Raw genomic sequence first — 13325 nt, 5'->3', positions numbered from 1 at the left:
AAAATAGTCTTATTGATGGCACAGAGTCATTGAATAGCCAAAACCATAGTATCATAGGCCTAGAAATGAGATATGTTTATACAAAGAATATCCAAGTATAAGGTCTATGTATCTATCCTGTAAATGAATGTTCTATTAAAGTCTTCAAACTCACATTTTCCAGGGGAAAAGAGAACTCAAGAGAGACAAATGAAGGGTATCTTTTGATGACCGGAGCATACACACATGGTATAACAAACACATTGATTACTACACCATTTGAATTTAGGGAATAAATGACTAACTCTAAAGCTGGGAGCAGAGATAACTACCAAATTTGCACCTGTAATAGGTAAGAAAGGTACTTTTTTAGGGGCTCCCCTAAAAGTGATGACTACCCCATTTTAATGAGAATTTACCTCCTAGCTGAAGCACTGATCTTCATGAATGACATAATTGAGGAGTAAATTACATGCAAAATATTTCTGTGTAAAATCCTGGGATGGGACACTGACCTTAGAGGTGGGTGTATAGCTAAGACAGTAGATTTATCAGTTAGCCGTGAACACATACTAAAGAAATATTCAAAGGAGAACAGGCATGGAATTCCTGTTTTGCCTGTTAGCAGAACAAAGTTTGCTGTGCAAAGTTAAAGATATGCCAACACTTTCCCATGACAGATAATAACGAGGTTACAGAGAAACAGTAAAATAACTGCTTACAAAACGTTGGTTCACAAATATGGCTAATATTACCAAATTTTATTATGCTAAATATCCTATTTGAGAAAAAATTTGGAAGCCTACAGAAAATATTAACAGTGGTGATCCTCTGGGGAAATGTTTTGGAGTCTTTTACTTTCTTCATTTACAGTTCTGTACTATTGAATTTTATTGACCATGATTGGGTACTACTTTTAAGTTGAAAAATAAATCCTTTTTCTAGTAAATACTAAAGCCTTGCCCTAAGGTGAAATGAAGGGAAGAACATAGTAAATTCATCTCAGTAGAGGTTTATTACTGAAGTATCCATAGGACGTTGTTAAAAGGTAATCGTTCTACAACAAAAGCTTGAGAAGGGGATTCTAAATTTCTATGAGACTCAGTGGATGCCAGGGCTTGTGGTTGGTTGGTTGTTTAACCACTATATTGAGATTTCCCATTCAGAAGCAGTTTATAATTAACAAAGCAAAGGTTGAGAAGACTTGTTTAGATTTTGCATCTTTTAGAATCCTGCCCCCCAATTTTAAAATTAGGGAAAGGGGGCCAAGATAAAATTACATTTCTGTTTTGTGAAAAGTAATAAAAGAACTCATTGACAGGAATGGTATTTCACTGAAAGGTTGAATGTTGTTTTTTTTACATAACCATTTGGTGCATAGTAAACCAGAGTACCTATTCATGAAAAAGCCAAAGGGGAAAATGCCTTAAAAAATATTATAGATACTGAATAAGGGGGGATCAATGAAGTTTACCCAGGCCTCCCCTAAAAGCCAGGATTCTAATTCCTTTTCAAAGAATTATCTTCCCATCCAAAACCTGGGCTGCTCCCCGCTCGCCCCCACCCCCTCCATAAGGGGGCCTGTATTCCCTCCTGAATTCCAAGTGAGCCATTCAGCGCTTAACTCCACAAGTAACACAGAATCCTGGCAAATTACGTGGTAGGTAAACATAGGAACAGGATACAGAATAAGTAAACATGAACAGGATACAGCTCTCTTGCGAAAAACAATTTTTAAGCCAGTATTTAACAAATGTTACCCCCCTTAATGAAGCACATTTATCGGTTTTTCACAAACATTTGTTTTGTTTTAATACAAGGTCAACGCAAACTTTTATCGTTTGCAGACATTTATTCACTTTTACTTTAGCATTTGAGTTGCTTTGTTCTATTTAAATTCCTTCAGTTTTAAAGTGCCCCTAATTTTATAACAATGTTTCGAATTAAGAAAAGAAAAGGCTGCATTAAGTGTATCAAGGGTCAGCTTTGAAAAGATGCTTTGGTTTTGCTGCTATGTTGAAGGAAAATGCTTGTATAAATCTATTAAGCAGTTAAGCACTAGGTAAAATGGTGCTTGCTTCTGATTTCTTAGAGCTCTTTCGTTTTCTTCGCCATTAAGCTTATTCTGGGTTCGAAACAGGGTCTGCTCCGCAGATAATGATGCGTGTGGTGGTAATGAAAGAAAAAGAAAAGGAATTTTAGAAATGCCTAGGGAAAAACTTTTAATGATTTTTGTGCAACCACTGTGGGTTGTTGCTTTTTGTTTCTTGAAAGCTCCGAAATCTCTCACACCAGGTGTTCCTCTTTCCACTACAGGACTTGGAGCCGTCCCACCGGGATTCCACCTGTCTCCCCTTTCATCTCCCGAAGTTTCCTTTCTCGAAGGCGTAGGCAGCATTTCTCCGCGAGTGGATTCCTCAACTGGCTTTTCCTGGAGGCCCGGCTCCACGTGACCTCCCCTAACACCTGTACCGCCACCAGCTCACAGCGCCCCCATCCTCTCCGTCAGGTACAGACCCGGCCTGGCTCCTCCTCCCCAGGAGGTCACGGTCCGGGTGCGAGCCTGGCTCGGGCCGGCAGGGGAGGGGCTGAGCTCCGGCCCCGCAGCCGCTGGAGCCCTTGCGGCCGGATTATCACATGACGCGACGGCGGCGGTAGCCTTGGCAGCAGCCGTTCCGGCTCCGCGGGCTCGCCGGGCTCAGTTCCGCTCACGCAGGAGTCGAGCGCAGCGGGCGGGGAAGGGACCTGCTGAAGCTGCGGCCGCCCAGCCGCTCCCGGAGCGCGCGGCATCTCCCCTGGCCCGGCCGGCCCGCTCCATGCCGCTCCATTGCGGAAGTGTAGCGGGGGGAGGGGGCGACGGCGGCGGCGGCACGGAGCGCGGGAGGCCGGAGCTCGGCCCCCTGCAGCACTAGGCTCTGGGAGCAGCGCGGCGCGCCCACCGGCCCGGCTGCCCGTGCGCCCGCCGCAGCCTGCATGCCCCGCGCTGCGCCTCGCCTGGCCCCAGCCGCCGCCCACTGCTCGCACCGCTGCTGCCGGGCGCCGGAGTAATATGCTCACTCGAGTGAAATCTGCCGTGGCCAATTTCATGGGCGGCATCATGGCTGGCAGCTCAGGCTCCGAGCACGGCGGCGGCGGCTGCGGAGGCTCGGACCTGCCCCTGCGCTTCCCCTACGGGCGACCCGAGTTCCTGGGGCTGTCTCAGGACGAGGTGGAGTGCAGCGCCGACCACATCGCCCGCCCCATCCTCATTCTCAAGGAGACCCGGCGGCTGCCCTGGGCCACTGGCTACGCAGAGTGAGTGCAGCGACACTGGCGGCGCCCCTGCTCTCCTCGCGGCCCTTCCCTGCACGCTTCCAGCCCTCCTCTCTCCTTGTTCCTCGGCCCCAGGGCCCTCCGCTGGCTGCTGGCGTCCAGGCCTCGGCGGGCACTTCTTTACTGACACTGCCTATTTCTCTTTTCTCCTACTCCCTTTTCCCCCAACCGCGAGGGCGCGGCGTCTCCAGGCCGGGTTTGGATGGTAGATGGGTGGGTGGCAGCGCTGGACCGTGGGAAAGCTAAGGCTGAACGCGGCTGTGAATCTGGTGGCTGTGACACTTGGAAGAAAGAGCGTGGAACAGCTCTGCTGAAGTTTGAAACACAGCAGGGAAATCTGGTATCTGTGCTCCCATTCCCCGCAAATCTTTGTGCCTCCGCGTGAAGTTTGTGGGGTAGAGCTTGGAGGAACTGTCCCTGCGCCAGGGTTTGCGGGGTGGGGCGGTTGTGGGAGCCCTGGGAGCGGCCGCGGTCCCGTGCTTGGTTGCACAGTTCAGAAGGTCTCAGCTTCTCTGATTTCAGCCTAAGAGCTCATTCGCTTCTCCTTTAGCAGGTAGGAAAACCCTGCGCCTTTAGTAAACGCCAGTACTATTTCCCCCAGTCCTTGGGGAGGGGGAAACTTCTTCCAGGTGTCTAATGATAGCATTTTGGTAATCAGTTTTGGCGATTAAGCGAGAGTTTGAGTGATCTACTATTTCAAGAACCGACTGAGTTAGGTTGACGACCTGGAGTGGAACTGGGAAAGGAGAGAGGAAGGATTTTAATGACCTTCCCCCAACCCTACGGCTACTCTTCCATTGACCATTAATGACCGTCTTATGAACGATAGGGTAATGTTTTTTCCCCTATTCAGCGTTATGAAACTGGGAAACTCGGAAGGTGGAATTTAGCCGACCAGAGTTCCGGGATTAATAATGACCAGGTGGGTGTGCAAAAGTGCACGCAAACCCTTGGCGCCTGGCACACCTGCCCCTTTTCCTTTAACTCCATCCGCTCTGTAATCTTGGCCCTCCCTTACCGGTCACAGCCTCGCCCGCTGATTGGTTCATCGGGGAACCAATCAGCTCTCCCGACGCCTGGGCGCTTCGATGCTGACCCTGTTCTGGTGGCCCGGATACCCCCGAGCAGGCCTGGTTCCCGACGCTCCGGGTTCCCGGGCAAGGGTTGGTTTGGGAGACGCTCTTCCTAGAATCTCGAATTCTCTTTTCTTTTGCCTTTCATTATACAACCATTTCTCCACCGGCTGAAATAGAAAATATATATAAATGGGGATAGATGACTGGAGTGTGAAAAAACAGTGAGGAAACAGAAGTGAGAGTGATGGGTGCTAAAACAATAAAATTTAACACATAATAAAGGGCAAAGCATGGTAGAGAACGGTGAGGTTGGGGAGGTAGAAAATATTATACGTTTAAGGAGAAAGCTAAAGCAAAAACACCGGTGTGAGGGAACAGTCCCTGCCAAAACACCAAGTACTGTTTATCTATTGAAAAAAAAAAAAAAAGTTTAAACGACCATTTGGACCTTTGCAAGGCCAAAGGCAACTTGGAGGCATACGTTGTCCTACAATTCTGTAGGTGGGGGACCTCGTGCCTGTCAAAAACCTAAATGTGTAGGGCCCATTGTCACTCCAGTGGGTTCCCCAGGGCAGGGGCACCTATCTGAAGGGCAGAGAGGTAAGAAGAAAGATGTTAAAACACAGAATGTGGAAGCTACTTGGACACGTAAAAGGAGTACCTCAGTTAGCAGGAAGGAAAGGAAAGGGGAAAAAAACAACCCGTTTCAAAATGTTTGGATCCTATGACAAGCACACAATGTGCCAAGGGCTGTAAAGAATATAAGGGAATCTGAAATGAGCCGTGTGGGAGGGGTAGTCAGTTTCCTTATCTCTAAGAAGCTTATCTTACCCTAGACTAGGACATGAGGGAGGTTCAGTTGTAGGTTAGAAAGGCCACTGTAAGATGTTTAATTATTAAAGCTAGTTATAAAAGTATACATACTTGTTAATTCAAGCAAAGACCTGTATACAAATGTTGTCTTGTCACTTCCCTCCGTCAGAGGTTGTACTGTACCACTTCCTCAAACTTTGAACTATAGTTTATCTTCCTGCAAAAATACATCCTGAATGATCAAAATGGCTGAAATAGGGAAGGCGAGAGACAGACAAGTAGGAACTGTGGTTATGGTCAGAGGCCACTACCAGTAATACTGCCCAGGATCTACTGGGAGGAGGAATTCTCTTTGTTCTGGAAAGTACCTTAGATGGATAGAATTGGTAGGAAGATTGCTCAGAGTGGGGATCAGAGGGGTGCTCAGAGTCACAGCCTGAATCAGAAGCGGTTTGTTTACCTTTCCAGAAAGTGAGCTACTTTCTAAGCCTTCCTGGGGGGGAAGAATTGGCATCACTTGGTGACTGAAGAGTTAGAGGAGAGTTGAACTCTAGTGTTGTTGAACTTTTGGATGGTAGGGAAAAAAAAAAGGTGAAATGGTCTATTTTTTGCAACTTATTGTTAATCCCTTTCAGAAGGAGATACTCTGTAGGTTATAGAACTAGAGAATTAGCTTAAGTGATCCCTGTAAGATTTGGGGATCCAGAAACAGAAGTCCCTCATTTATTCAGTATTTACTGGCATTGTGCGAGGTGGAATTTCCTGGCTCCTCAGAAAGCCTCCTATTGTGGCTGAGAAGTTTAGCCATTTGATTCAGGGCTGTATGCTAGGTTGTAAAGCATTGTAGTTACAGATAACATCCATGGAAGTAAAATCTTTCCAGAAACATTGATTAGCAAGTTTTATTTTTTAGTTTGGTGTTGAATCACTGACTTAGCCTGTTAGACCTGCTCAGAGAGAGCCCATGGGAAACAATAGTCTGACCCAGAGACCTCACATGGTAGCTGCTTCCTTTCTTTTCCACAAGTTTAAATAGCCACCCAAGTGCTTCAGGGACCCGGAAGTCAGTTCAGTTTTTAATGGGTTAGAAGTGCATTTTGACTTTTCTTCTTCTTGACCTTTTACCCAACCTCTTTCCTGCTGATGGTCAGTTGGATGTAGTGGATGTGGAGTTTGTGCCTGAAACTACGACAGTAGATAATGCCAGAGAATGTGCAGTGCTCTGTATATGAAAGCACCATATTCAAGTTTTATCAGTGATAATTTCTTTGCTTGTACAGAAAGAATAAATCATAATTATAGTATTATCTTATTTAGATTATAGCTGTAACTATGCATTTTTTTTCCTATTACCTTTCTTATAAAAGTGCCCCAGACATGGGTATTTAAAGAAAGCTACTTTGAGAGTTTCTGTTAAATGTGCATTATGTAAGTTCTTTCTGTCTCACGAAGTTCAAGATTGTGAAAATTTTGTTGAAATTTAACCTTATTTAAATCCAGCAAACGGCCCGCAAGTATTTGGATTTATTTTGGAATCTGTAGGCTCTTCCATCTCCCCAGTCATTGGCACTAATTAGCAATTACGAATAAATCTCATTAGTTGGCTGTGTATTGTTGATAGCAGAGAAACCCTATTTCTACCTGGCCGCAAAGCTCAGAAATCCCCTGCCCTTTGTTTTTCCCTTCTGGCCTCCTCTAGCACACCCACGCCTCTTACACCTGGTAGCAGAGCTCCTCCCTGGGAACTCCCTCTTTGACTTTTGCAACTGAAGAACCTTGAGGTTCTCCGCTTCTTGTTGGATAAGGAGGAAAAGAAATGAATGGGGTGTGGTGTTGGGGGGCTTTCACTTAACAGAGCTCTCCATAGCACTTTTCTGCAGATCCGTGCAGAGTAGCCTAAAATATTTCATCTACCTTTCTACTAACCTGCAGAAGGTATTAATTTCCTATTTTAAAGCAGGTGGCTAAGCTCTCCTCCATTTTTCAGATTATAATGAAGTCATCTCCTCTGGGGTGGAGCTCCTGGGCTGTCCCTTTTCTTAGGAACATGGATCAGCTTTCTTCAAAGACTAGTGATGCTTCAGGCAGAGGATTTAATTATCGTGAGGGGTTATGTTTATCCTATGTTGCAGCCCCAGTTACATAGACATCATCTCTGATTTTGCCCCACCACACGGTGCTTCCTTATTATATCAATAGTTACATCCATACCGACTGATAACTTAAAACTGACTGCATAATAGAATTGTTTTCTAAAAATGTATAATATTATTGAAGATAATTTAGAAATTTGAGATATAATTGACATATAACATACTAGTTTCAAGTGTACAACATAATGATTCAATATATGCATGTATTGTGAAATAATCACCACAATAAGTCTAGTTAACACCCCTCACCACACACAGATACAGTTTTTTTTTTCTTGTGATGAGAACTTTTAGCAACTTTCAAATATACAATACAGTATTATTAACTATAGTCACCATGCTGTACATTACATCCCCAGGACTTATTTATTTGATTACTGGAAGTTATTCTGTGTCTGTGAGTTCGGTTGTTTTCTTCTTTTCTTTTCTTTTTTTAAGGTAAGAAGTGGATTTATTTAGAGAGAAACACACTCCACAGACAGAGTGTGGGCCATCTCAGAAGGCGAGAGTGGCCAGTTTTTTTCTTCTTTAAGATTCCAAATATAAGTGAGATCATATGATATTTGTCTTTCTCTGAGTTATTTCACTTAGCATAATGCCCTTAAGGTCCATTCATGTTGTTGTAAATGGCAGGATTTCCTTCTTTTTTATGGCTGAATAATATTCCAATATATATATGGAATATATATATCTCTCTCTCTCTCTCATATTTTTTTAATTAATCCATTGATGGACAGTTAGGTTGTTTCCATGTCTTGGCTGCTGTAAATAATGTTGCAATGAACTTGGTAATGCAGATATCTTTTTGAGTTAGTATTTTTGTTTCTTTCAGATAAATACCTAGAAGTGGAATTGCTAGATCATATGATAGTTCTATTTTTAATTTTTTGAGAGATCTCTGTACTGTTTTCCATATTGGCTACACTAATTTACCTTCCCATCAATAATGCACAAAGGTTCCTTTTTTTCCATATCTTTATTGACACTTGTTATTTCTCATCTTTTTGATAATAGCCATTCTAAGAAGTGTGAGGTGGTATTTTATTGTGGTTTTGATTTGCACTTCCCTCATGATTAGTGATATTGAACACCTTTTCATGTACCTATTGGCCATCTATACGTCTTTGGCAAAATGTCTATTTGTATCCTCCACTCATTTTAAAAATCAGATTTTTTTTTTTTTTTTGCTGTTTACTTATATGAGTTCTTTATATATTTTGGCTATAAACTGCTTATCAGATACGTGATTTGCAAATATTTTCTCCCATTCGGTAGATTGCCTTTTCATTTTGTTGATGGTTTCCTTTGCTGTGCAGAAGCTTTTGAGTGTGATGTAGTTCCACTTGTTTATTTTTACTCTTGTTGCCTTTGCTTTTGGTGTCAAATACAAAAACTCATCACCAAGATCGATGTCAAGGAGCCTACTGTCTATGTTTTCTAGGAGTTTTATGGGTTCAGGTCTTACATTCAAGTCTTTAATCCATTTTGAGTTAATTTCATGTATGATGTAAGGTAGTAATTTAGTTTTTCTTTTGCATGTGCTGTCCATTTTCCCCAACACCACTTATTGAAGAGACTGACCTTTCCCCATTGTATGTTCTTGGCTGCTTTGTTGTAAATTAATTTACCATATAGGCATGAGTTTATTTCTGGACTCTCTGTTCTGCTCCATTGATCTATGTGTCTGTTTTCATGCCAATACCATACTGTTTGGATTTACTATCACTTTATAATATAGTTTTAAATCAGGAAGTGTGATGCCTCCAGTTTTGTTCTTGTTAAAGATTGCTTTGGCTATTTGAGGTCTAATGTGGTTCCATACAAATTTTAGGATTGTTTGTTCTATTTCTGTGAAAGATGCCATTGTAATTTTGATAGGAATTGCATTGAAACTGTAGATTGCTTTGAGCAGTATGGACATTTTAACAATATTCTTTCAACTCATGATCATAGAATATCTTTTCATTTATTTGTGTCTTCAACTTAATTTTATCAGTGTCTTATAGTTTTCAGTGTGCAGGTCTTTACCTCCTTGGTTAAATTTATTCCTGTTTTATTCTTTTTGATGCATGTAAATGGACTTGTTTTCTTAATTAAAAAATTTTAAAAATAAGTTAATTTAAAAATTCAGTGTCTTTATAATTTTCTCTGGTTTGCCTAATTTGAACAGAGGATTGATATTTTTCCCCCTTGAATTTATGCCATTCTCCCTCAGGAAACAAACAACATTCATCTGCTTCCGTTACTTCTCTCATCCAAGCAATGAAATCATTTCATTCGTATGCTGGGTCCATAATATAAGACACAATCATCCTCAAGAAAATCTTATGGCATAGTCTTTCCCCCTTTCGTGTCATTCTTTGAAATTAAATTGAAGTGAAATCATGGACTGTTAAGATTACAAGAGACCAACACTGCGGGTGGGGGAAGTTGTTTGTTTTGTTTTTAATGTCTTAATGCTTCTGGGCAATTTCAAATCTCAGTATTTGGAGCCTTTAAGTCACACTAGGGAAGCAAATTGTTCTTTTCAGCAAGCATTATGATTAGCTGCGAAGTTCTCTGTACCTGAAGGTCGCAAGACCTTTATACATACCTGTATAAAGGTATGAATAAAGAAAAAATTATCCTGACACTTGTTAAAAAGGTAAGAAAGACTTTATTCAAGACTATTGCAGTAGGGGCATTGTATTAGGGGAGAGAGATCAGACTCAACTCCAACTACAGCAAAGACAGATGGAAATTTATAACCCAAGAACAGAGTGATGAGGTCAGTGGATGGAAGATTACTAAGAGGAAACGTCAAGGGTTAGGGGGATTCTTGCTGAAGGTAGGTCAAGGTGTTATACATCAAAGGTAGGAGATGAGGAAATTGATCAGATATCAAGGGTGATCAGATTTGACTGCTAAGTAGGGACATAAAAACAAATTTCTTATTTACTATCATCAATGGTTCATGAAATAAAGGATATTTTAAATCAGAAGTGTAGAGGCATATAATCTCAGCAAAAAGAACAGTTTTTAGTTTTTTGAAAATGCTATGCTCGTATTTTTCTAATTTTTCACAGACTCATAACCATGTATTTTACCTGTCCTGGAGGATTCCCAAGACCCTTTACAGTTTTAAACTTTGTGAGTTACTGGGGTTAGGCTGAGAACCAGTGTTCTTTCCTTCCAGGCTGAGGTTATTCCCAGTGGGGCCTGCTGTCTCCTTTATTGTGATTACAATTTTGAATTCCCCCAGTACTTTATGAAAATTTTCAAATATCCAGAAAAGTTGAAACCATTATATACTTAGCACCCATATGTGCCCACCGTCTAGATTATGCAATGCACATTTTGCTATATTTGCTTAATCATTTGCCTATCCATCAATCCATTCTTGTTATTTTTAAGTGTGTATTTCCTTTGGTCCAATGGCATTGATTTATGCTATTACGTTATTTTCCACAGTAAATTAAAAGTTAGGTTTGGGTAGCTTTGACTTTCTCAGTCGAGAAAACCACCAAACCATTAGGTCCTCATCCATGTTGGAGGGGGGCAGGAGGGGACCCGGATTTAACTCTTACAACTTGGTGCCCTGCAAATGCTCACTCAGCCCGTACACTTTCCGTAACTTAGTACTCACATAACTGAGAGCTTTACATGGGGTCAAACTGAAAAGTAGAAATAGTTGACATCTCTTTGCTGTGCTCTTGTTTAATTAAATCAGCGGGAAATTGGTTTAAAACTTGAGTCACTCCTCTTTTCAGCCGGTAGCCAGTCAGGTGAATATTATCTGAGGAGTAGTCTGTTTGAAAAAGACTTCAGAATGTGTTGCCTGAAATGTGCTTAGTGAATAATAAAGACACCATTGCGCTGTGTTTACCTTACTTCTGAAGCAGATGTAATCCACCCGGAAACTTAGGGAAATTAAAGTACTTGCTTAATTGCTCTTTTTCCAGTGAGGAATGTGAATCCATTGTGCTTTCTTTGTTATACTATTTCTGACTTAGTTTTCTTTAAATGACTGTAAAATTTAAATGCTTACCTGTATTTTCTTTCTATGCTTATTTATAAGAAAAAATAATGATACCACCGAGTTACATCTGTAGAGCTCTGTACAGTCCCTGCCATGTATACTTACATATAAGCATCTGTTATCCATGTTTAATAAAAGGAAAATGAGGCCCAGAGAGAACTTAAGTTACTTTAGAATCTCATACCGTCCCGTGATCCTAGTGACCATGGCTGAATCATTGAACCTGACCATTTGTTGTGTGAAATTTTTCGTTAATAAAAAGGCATCATATCCTCATAAACAAAATGCCACAGAAGAGAGTGTGTAATGTATTTAATTACTCAAAGGAAACTAATAAAGCCTAATCTCTAGGTGTCTTTAAATTCTGTAAGGGCAAATTAGCACATCAAGTTTTGTATGAAAGGATGCTTTTCAAAGCTTTTAAAAATAGTTCTACTGAGTATAATAGACTTTTTAAAAATTAAGTTTCTTAATATATGTGCATTTCCTATGTTTAGCAGTCCAGATATTTTCAAAATTAGCATCTTTTCCTAACTTCAAATTGCTTTTTTCCCCCCTATTTTAATGTTTTTGGAAACCCTGTAAATCTTAAAACCAATCTGTACATTTTATGTAGTGATGTTTTTCTAAAGTCAATAAATAGATCATGTATTTTACTATTAACAGCTATTTAGACATGAGGAAATAGACTGAGGAATTCTGGATAATGGGGCCCAAGTCCTGAGTCAGGTTTTATGAGACAGTACTTTTAAAAATTACTTTGGGAGTTCTGTTACGTAAGTTCTTACTTCTTACTTAAGCACAATCAAGTCTGAATGGGAATGTTTCAACTTCGAGGGCCAGCAAGGCCAGCAGTGCTCAGAGTGGCCTTCGTTCGCTGGTCCTTGGCCTCATGGGCTCCTGCAGGGCTGTCTTGGGGAGTGCATGCCTTGGCCTCTTGGGCTAGTGGGGTCTAATGGAGCCTTGCTGGCTGGCTGGGCTGTGTAATGAATCATTGCAGGGCTGTGGGGCTGGCAGAGAGATCAATTATTTGCCAAGCTGAGGGGACTGAAGTGATTCGCGCACTCTACTGTTCTTTCAGGGAGTTGACAGACAAGACATTTAAGCTATTGAAGAAGAGTGCCTTTCTACCAGATAACCTTTTTCATATAAGCATAGGAGGGGAAAAAAATCTCAAGTGATAAATTGATTTTTTAAATAAAAGTGCAGTGAATTATTGAATTGCTATATTTAAGCGGTTGGCCACTGTGTACTAATAGTCATTCTTTACCTTTTTGAAAAGGTGAACATTGACAAGTTACGTTTAGAACACACAACTGGCAAAAATAAGAGATAGAAAATAAATGCTTAGTAGGAAGCAGATTTTAAGGGACGCTGAATATGAATAGCTCGTAAGAGGATGTCAGGGGACGGAGGGAACCAAACTGGCATTACTCTAGAAAGAACTATTAAGTGGGTTTTTTGTTGTTGTTTGTTTTGGTTTTGTTTTAATACAGAAGAGGAAATAGCCACAGTATTTTGTTGCAAATAAATAGCCTATGAGGATATTATAGCCTAAAATATATGTTTGGGAAAAACCAAGCGATTTTTTTAGCCTTTACCCCGTTAAGTAGGGTTTAGAATAGAGCCAAAGAGCCAGATTAGATGGCCTCTTGGCACCCTGCCCTGTGGTTATTAATAATGGGGCCATGCTGCCTGGTCGTTAGAACCAGGTGTCCAGAGCTGGGCTGGTGATTCAGTGCAGCAGCAAATGGGAAGAAAAGAAGAATTGGCAACTCAGACTACAGCAGCTGGTGTTTATTTTTTAAAATATCCAGGTGCTCAGATGGGAATTGCAGGGGCCTGTCGTTGAAGCCCTGCCTCTCCTCCTCTCTCTGTGTCCCTGGTCATCAGGTCGGTGCTGACAGCGGCCACTTGGCCACGCTGGCCCTTTCCCACCTCGTATACCACCTGAAGCCCTGCCTGCTGCCTTGC

The 13325-nt window shown here is 41.7% G+C and overlaps 1 protein-coding gene across 2 annotated transcripts in view; it reads left to right on the top strand.

The window, feature by feature from the left end:
* The first annotated feature begins 3028 nt into the window (after nucleotides 1-3028).
* PPM1H (protein phosphatase, Mg2+/Mn2+ dependent 1H) overlaps nucleotides 3029-13325 on the top strand; it is a 265292-nt gene continuing 254995 nt past the window's right edge. For both annotated transcript variants that reach the window (XM_068560262.1, XM_068560261.1), the window contains exon 1: nucleotides 3029-3273. In XM_068560262.1, the coding sequence (XP_068416363.1) occupies nucleotides 3029-3273 (245 nt within the window). The remainder of the gene's footprint in view (nucleotides 3274-13325) is intronic.

Source organism: Eschrichtius robustus, chromosome 13 (genome assembly GCF_028021215.1).
Source record: "Eschrichtius robustus isolate mEscRob2 chromosome 13, mEscRob2.pri, whole genome shotgun sequence".
Taxonomy (NCBI): Eukaryota; Metazoa; Chordata; class Mammalia; order Artiodactyla; family Eschrichtiidae; genus Eschrichtius; species Eschrichtius robustus.
Note: the sequence above shows the minus strand (reverse complement) of the source record. Positions and strands in the feature narration are given on the sequence as shown.